The sequence below is a fragment of the Labeo rohita genome, chromosome 25, assembly GCF_022985175.1.
Source record: "Labeo rohita strain BAU-BD-2019 chromosome 25, IGBB_LRoh.1.0, whole genome shotgun sequence".
In the NCBI taxonomy this organism is placed as follows: domain Eukaryota; kingdom Metazoa; phylum Chordata; class Actinopteri; order Cypriniformes; family Cyprinidae; genus Labeo; species Labeo rohita.
Window position 1 is genome coordinate 24,539,697 of NC_066893.1, and position 8,280 is coordinate 24,547,976.

At 36.6% G+C, this 8,280-nt stretch overlaps 1 protein-coding gene across 1 annotated transcript; it reads right to left on the bottom strand.

Moving 5' to 3' along the window:
• Positions 1-5,149: 5,149 nt before the first annotated feature.
• On the bottom strand, positions 5,150-7,165 carry LOC127156500 (serine/threonine-protein kinase pim-2). Its single transcript, XM_051099384.1, has 7 exons — positions 6,997-7,165; positions 6,688-6,774; positions 6,302-6,396; positions 6,142-6,192; positions 5,650-6,028; positions 5,391-5,567; positions 5,150-5,256 (listed from the first exon to the last, which is right to left on the bottom strand). Exons 1-7 carry the CDS (start codon positions 7,163-7,165, stop codon positions 5,150-5,152), a joined length of 1,065 nt encoding a protein of 354 aa, XP_050955341.1.
• Between the last annotated feature and the right edge of the window lie 1,115 nt (positions 7,166-8,280).

Consider the following 8,280-nt stretch of genomic DNA (forward strand, 5'->3'; position numbering starts at 1 on the left):
CGCCTGTTTTAAAAATATTTTGGATTTTAAAAAAGCCTGTTGACTTCTGCTATTGATCTAAGGTGATAGTGTACGTTTCATATTTATTTGGTTCTACAGTGTTTGCTGATTTTTATTTAAACTGTATTCATTTTTAATTTTGTTTTATATTAAGCGTGCAAGTTGTAAGTCGTGGTTTCAAGCTTTCTTATTCGTTTTATTTCTTATTTATTTGGTTACACGTTTTTCAGTTTTGTATACCTATTTAAACTTTGTGTAAGTTATTTTATATTAGGCATATAACTTGGTGTATTATTATTCGTTTTGTTAATAACAGTTCCTTATGTTAATGCCGCTAATTTAAAAGTGAAAGTAAAATGCGCAGGACGCTTTTACAAGCAGTACCGGCGCAGAGTACGCGGTCTGCGTATAGGGCAACTCCGAGGGGTGCACCATCCCAGTTGTTAAAAAAAATCGTTCTATGGCAATATCAACATATACATATACATATACACAATACAGTACACTAAGAACACGTAACGCGCCATTCGCGCCCGCCCCGCCCTCGCCCTCACCTTAATAATGATCGGGTAATTAAAAATAATCGTATGATTTCATTAAATAACACTGTTAAAATACATAATGTGGGCTAATACGAAATAAACAATTTATGTACATTACATATTATTACAAATGCCTGCAAAGGGCGCCAAAGGCCTAATAATTGTTGTTGTTACACTTACAGTACGATCAAATCCTTGTTTAATAGTGACCAAACATTTAATTCAAATGTTCACTTAATTTTGTGATAGAAATTCTACAGCCTCTATAATTTATTCAACAAAAACATGTGGACATCACAACCCTTGCCAAAATTAACCATGGTTTTATCGTAGTAAAACTGCTTAATTTTCTTTTGTGTTTTCTGGATGCTTGAGACAAAAAAAAAAAAAAAAAAAAATCAATTAGACAACCGTCAACATCATAGTCATAGGTAACAGTTTAGATCTGCAACTGGAATTTATAAATAATACAATTTAATTGCAATTTATTAGTTTACTTTTATATTTTATTAAAGTTCTGACCCTGTAATAGAAAATGTTGGCACTGTATAATAGATTTTATACAATTCTGCGTAGGGCACCCATTTGGCCAGCCCTGTTTACAAGACTTAAAACCGAAGAAAAGTGAAGAAAAGAGGGAAAACTCAACGAACTAAAAACAAACAACTGCTTGATGCCGAATTGCCACTAATTTAAAAGTGAAAGTAAAACTCGAACTACATTGCTGTATTGTTTTTCCTTCGATTTTTTATTTTTTTTTTCCCTTAAATTTTCTTCAGTTGGTCTTAAAAAGGTCTTTAAAAAAGTCTTAAATTTACCCTCATAAAACCTGCAGAAACCCTGGGGGGGTGAAAACTTTTAGCATTTGAAGATCAGGGTAAATTTTACTTATTTTGTCTTCTGGGAAACATGTAAGTATCTTCTGTAGCTTCTAAGAGGCAGTAATAAATGGAAAAAGAATATTATATTTAGGCAAAATAAGAAAAATGTACACGTCTCCATTGTGTTCAAAAGTTTTCACCCCCTGGCTCTTAATGCATCGCTTTTCTTTTGGAGCGTCGTCAGCGTTTGAACCTTCTGTAATAGTTGCATATGAGTCCCTCAGTTGTCCTCAGTGTGAAAAGATGGATCTCAAAATCATACAGTCATTGTTGGAAAGGGTTCAAATACACAAAAAATGCAGAAAAAACAAAGAATTTGTGGGACCTGGAGGATTTTTCTGAAGAACAGCATGCAGTTTAACTGTTCAGGACAAACAAGGGACTCATGAACAACCATCACTAAACAAAAAAAAAAACAGCTGTGGATCATTCAGGTAACAACACAGTATTAGAATCAAGCGTATGTTTGAACGGGGTCATTTTTAGAAGTTCAACAATTATTTTCTCTTTTGAACTATATGTACACATCTTTTATGTGAAATATCTTATTCAGGTCAGTACTAAATAAAAAATAACATGCATTTTGTATGATCCCTCTTATTTTGGTAAAATAATTAACATTTTGCAGATTCTGCAAGGTGTATAAACTTTTGACTTTAACTGTATTTACTCTTTCATTCATTTATTATACATACCCAGTACATACATGTGTTTTACTGTAACTACAGCAAGAAGCACAAATTCATCTTTATCATCAAACTGAGATTTTTATTTAAATATTCTTGTACTTGTACTTATTTAACAAATGGATCTCTTGGGTCTAGCCTACATTCCTGTTTTGAAGTTAATCCATCTGAATCGAATCAGTTCAGATGAGATCAATGCTGTGAAATAAATAAAATGTGTACTATAGCATTTAGGTAAAATGCAAGGCTGTCAAGTATGAAAAGTGAAACCTGCTGCATTACAGAGGATCATGGGTCATCAAGATCAGTAGTGAGCAAAATCTGGTAATACCAGTTCGTCCTCTCTGCAGTGGTGGAAAATACGGAAATTTAAAAAGTCTGCAGGAGCATAACAAATATGAGGAGCATGTTTATTTCAATGATCTGTAGTCCACATTTTAAGTAAAAAAATACCTGAAATAATCTGTGAAATGATGGATGATGTGAAATGTGAAAGACATTCACTGCCCAGTCTGTAGCTGAATTTGGAGTAGCATGCATATAGGAAGATATTCAGGTAGAAAATAATAAAACTCAAAAACACACCATAAATAGACAATACAGCTTTTTCTAAAGCCATGATATATCTTACCATGTTTGAATTCCATACCATGATGTCCCAACATTTTAACATGCTTATAAACATGCACATGTTTATGTTGGTTTCTCCCTCTTGTGTCCATATTTAGTTGTTCCTGTTTCCTGTCCTTGTTTAGTCATCATTAGTTTACCTTGCATCACCTGTGTCTTATTTAAGTTAAATGTATTCACCTGTCTTTATAAGTTGCATTCAGTTCAGTGTTTGTCTTCCTGTCTCATCCATGTGAACATCTATGTATGCATGGTTTTATCCTCCTGCTGTGAATTTGCCTGTTTTTGGATTTACCTGTGGATTATAATAAAGACTTTATCTTCGACCTTCGTTTTCATTCGCCCTTCCTCACACGACACATGACATATGCATGCTATTACTACAACTATTCCTGTTGATACACTACTAGTCAAAAGTTTTAATGTTTTTTAAAGTCTCTTCTGCTCACCAGGCCTGTATTTATTTGCTCCAAAGTTTACTATTTAAAATAACTGTTTTCTATTTGAATATATTTTAAAATGTAATTTCTTCGTGTGATTTCAAAAGTTGAATTTGTAGCATTGTTACTCCAGTCACTTGATCCTTCAGAAATCATTCTAATATTCTGATGTGTTGCTCAAAAAACATTTTATTATTATTATTGTGTTGAAAACAGATGAATATATTTTTTTCAGGTTTCTCTGATAAATATTAAGTTCAGAAGAACAAAATATATCTGAAATAGTCATCTTTTGTAACATTATAAATGTCTTTATCATCACTTTTGATCAATTTAAAGCATCCTTGCTAAATAAAAGTACAAATTTCTATAATTTCTTCCCAAAAAGAAGGCTGATTCTGATTTAAATAATAATAATAATAATAATAATAATAATAATAATAATAATAATCAGAATCAGAATCAGAATCAGAACAGAATCAGCATGCTTACGCATACAAGGAATTTGTTTTGGTGTCACAGGCTTCTAGTGCACAGAGACGACAACAACAACACAGAGAAAATAAAATAAGTTGAGAATAAAAAAATACACATATGTAAATATAAACTGTAAAATAAATTGAAAATAAATAAATTGTATATACAGTTGTGCTACAGATGATAGAAAAAGGAATAATAATAATAATAATACAAAATGTGTCTTGAACAGCAAATCAGAATAGAATGATTTCTGAAGGATCATGTGACACTGAAGACTGGAGTAATGATGCTGAAAATGTAGCTTTGATCACAGGAATAAATTACATTTTAAAATATATTCAAATTCAGAACAGTTACTTTAAACAGTAAACTTTGGATCAAATAAATGCAGGCTTGGTGAGCAGAAGAGATTTCTTTAAAAAACATTTTGACTGGTACTGTATGTAAAGACAAATCAAAAATAAGGAATATGTTGCATATTTGTCTTACCATCTTTAACATTTTTTTTTTAACATATAAATATAATCATTGGGGTCAAAAGGCATTTCTTGTTTTTACTTACCTGTATGTCATCTTCTAGCTTCTACTTACCTCTGACTGAAATTCGGCATTGTGGTTGTAAGTATTGTTGAGACGTCTATGATAAATGCTTTGTGATGTTGCCTATTTGTGAACTGCTTTGATTTTGTGAATCTGCTAAATGACTAAATTAAAACAAAATTTTATTTTTTTTTCTCTTTATTTCAGATTTAGAGCTTATAGACCAGGGTACCAATGACAGCACCCTCTGTGGCTGATATAACAGGAACTTCTGCCAGTGGGACAGATGATTTCTGGCATTTGAACCTTTGAGCCCTTGGGTCTGGACAGCAAGCCTGGAGACAGAGGTTGCTGAGATGGGTATCTCAGGGACTGAGATGTTCTTGGGAGCTTGCCTTGCCAGAGGACATTACATGAATCTCTGAGGCATCAGAAACAGGAGGCTTTGTGTGCCTGTCTTAGGAATTTCTGGAGCAGCCGAGACCAAGAGCACTGGTGTTGAGGAGCATGAGACATGTGGACAAACCATAGCAGAGACCTCTTTAGTAGCTGTGGTTTGCTTGATGGCGGAGAAGACAGAGAGCTCTGTCATTTGGACAGCTGTTGCAGGAACCTCAGGAATGTAGTGGCCATGATGGGACAAACGACAAACAAAAGGGGCAACCAAAAGAAGTATGTACATATATACAATATGTACACATCCCTCCGGAAGCAGTACCGCCAGACGCAAATACTGCTTCCTCAAGCCAAGGCGCAAGACGCTACACATGGCTTGCTCGCCCCGCAAGACGCAAAGGCGAGAGGAGGGATGGAAGCGTCTCCCAATGCAGCCCGCAAGACGCAAAGCTGCATGAGAGACGCCAACTGGAATGGTCTTACGAGACGACCTGAAAAAGAACAACACATTTGACTTTTTGGTTCCTTCCCATGAGTAATTAATTCTTTTTAGCTTATCTCAGGTTAACTACCTTAAACCAGTTGTGGGACATAATTTGCCCCAGGCCAAGTCGCCGACTTGGCTTTTCATGGAGGAGACGCCTGAGGAGGTCACAGCATTCTGTGCAGGGTTGAAGATGGGAAGGGCATTTGATAACCATACACTTCACATCTGCTCTATTTGATCATTATTCTAAGCTGTAAGATGTTCTGTATGATTCTGAACTATTAATTTTTTTGTGACGAGGATCTCACCTTTCGACAGGCCGGGTTTGGACCTCTGCTTGTACTGAAGCAGGAACAGGTCGTAGTCACATGGGAAACGTCCACATAACAATGTGAACATCAGAATTCCCAGAGACCAGACCGTCGCTGGCCCGCCGTAGTACTTCCCCCTGCTGTGGTACTCTGGAGGGGAGTACGCTGCTGTGCCTGGAGGAGAACGGAGTTTGTATAATGTGTAAGTTTCCTTTAGGACAGATAGGATAGAAGAAATGAATTATATCATACATACCGCTGTATGACCTGTACGGTGTCCTCCTCAGAATGTCCCCGCATCCGAAGTCAATCAGCTTGACTTCGGATGTCTCCCTGTTTATCAGCAAGTTCTGCAGTTTGACGTCACGGTGGAGCACTCTGCGGAGGCAGCACATGTTTGCAGCGTGAGCTGCCTGCCTCATGATCTGCCTTGTTGTTTCTTCGTCGAGGCTTCCACCGTGACGCCTGATGAACTGATGAAGATTCTCACAGGGAGAGGGACATTCGAGGACCATTACGAAGTGGTCAGGGTGGTCCGTCCAGTCCAGCAGCCTGATGATCTCTGGCACGCTGGGACCTCTGTTTGCCAGGATGGTGAGGGCAATTTCTTTTGGAAGGGGGTTTGGATGATCAGGCTAGAAGGATCGAGTTTTTATAATGGTTACATGAGGGTGGTTTCCCAAATAGGGATTTGTGTTAATGTTAATATGAGATGTTTTAAATTGTTTATATACTGCCATGTACTTACAATGAAAATACATTCCGTGTTCTCGGTCTTCGTGACATATTTTAAAGCCACCTGATGAACAAAACAATAAAATTAACTTAAGAAACACAAAGAGGTCTAAGAGGATGAGGATAAGACAGGGCAAACATTTTCTAGCTTGATAATGTGTTATTTAACTTACTTTAAGATCATCATCCAAACGTCTCCCTTCGTACACCACGCCGGATCCACCTTTCCCCAGCTGATCGCCAACGGTGTAGCGGCTGAAGATGTAGTCTATTAAAAGATGAAATAACATGGAATTGTGACGTGTCAGGCAGTATTCAATCCTAAAACTTATTTTCATGTAATTATACATTGTAATGACTTAATATTTATGGTTTTTCAGTATAACAGTAAAACAAGTTTTTAACATGTCATGGAATAAAGATCTAATCATGGCCTTGCAGTGGATATTGATGTAATGTTTGCTGATGTACATTTTTGATATTGTGTTTGACGGTATTAGTTCAAAGTAGAGTTATACATAAACAAAACACATTCTCATAACATGGTTGTGTCATTTACCATCACTACTTCTTCCACCCCAGGCCACCTTTCTCTTCTCTCTCTCATCCTGCTGCTGCTCCACCGCTCCCTGACCTGAGCTGCTCTCTGGAGGATGTTTTTGGGCAGCTCGGAAGAAAGAGCGAAGCCTCCTCCACCACTTCTTGCTCTTTCTTTTCTCCTCAACTCTCCCTGCCTCCTGCCTCTCCTCCTCCTTCTCCTTCTCCTCACCTCCTTCCTCTCCTCCTCCTCCTCTTCCTCCTCCTTCCTTCTCTCCTCCTCCTCCTCCTCCTCCTCCTTCTCCATCTTCCTCCTCTCCTCCTCCTCCACCTCCTTCCTCCTCTCCTCCACCTCCTCCTCCAGCACCAACAGGGGTCTCATCGCGAGGATGAGGATGGTGAACCGCCCTGTTGGTGCTGGGTGTTGGGGGTGTACTAAGATGTTGTTCGTACACCTCGCCAACAATCATCGGACTGACTTTAGTAACTCGCTGTCCCATCGCTGTGAATAATCACCGACCACTACAACAAACCCACAAAGAATGTCAGAATGTCACGCTCTTTATACCCCGAGAGTTCTATTCGAACGCGCTCTATGGCGTCATAAGGCTTTGAGCGCCTCAGTACTTTTTTAATGATTCCCGTTCAGCCCTATCAATATAAGTTGATGGAAAACAAATAAATAATATTTTATATATAATAATATATTAAATGCATTTTTGTATTTAAATCTATATATGTATATACAATATGCATATACACATAATATGTGTGTGTGTGTCTTACTGTATTTATTGTATTTGCCCCGTTGTTCGTTTCTCCAGTAGAGGGCGTCTAATTAACGTGTAAAATGTTCATATTTGATTGCAGTTAGTTGGAATCTGAAGAAGAAACTCTCTCTTTTTTAATGTCTGTATTGTTTTTATTAAATTTTATTTATATTTTAGTCATTTTAATACATTAAAATTAAAATTAAAAATGTTGCTTTGGTTATTAAAACAAATTAGGCTTTGTCTTTTCTTCTCTTTTTTAAAAATTTTAGTTTCACTAAACTACTGTATAATACTCCTGGTGCAGATTTGCTTTTATGGCAACATTTACTTCACAGTTCACAGAAGAACTTTTCTTTGTCATCCCCTTCATTTGTCCCCAGAGAGGGTTTATTTAACACAGTTAGCATTGTCCCTGAAGATGGAGCTATTCCCTCTTTATTAAAAAAAAAAGTGCTATAGTACTTAAAATGATACTTACTGTGGTACATCCACACACACACAAAAAAACTGTTATATTTTTATGTCCCATTTTGTGATAATAAACAATCAAGATTTTTTTTCACTTAGGATTAATTTGTCTGAGATTAATAAAAAAAAAGCTTGGACTTAATAGTTCAAAAACAGGCCGTATTTTCTTTAAACAAAATATTTCTTGTTTTGGGGTGGTGAAATACGAAGGCGACAGATTTTGTCAGACTCGTTTGTGTAGATCTGTTCCAGTGTGTTTCTTTGTAGAATAGATTACAGTATGTAAAAGCATACAAGCTAATTAAACAGCATTTACAGACGGATCACAGTTCTCAGGTTAATCATTAAAACTTATCTAAGTTGTTACAGAAGAA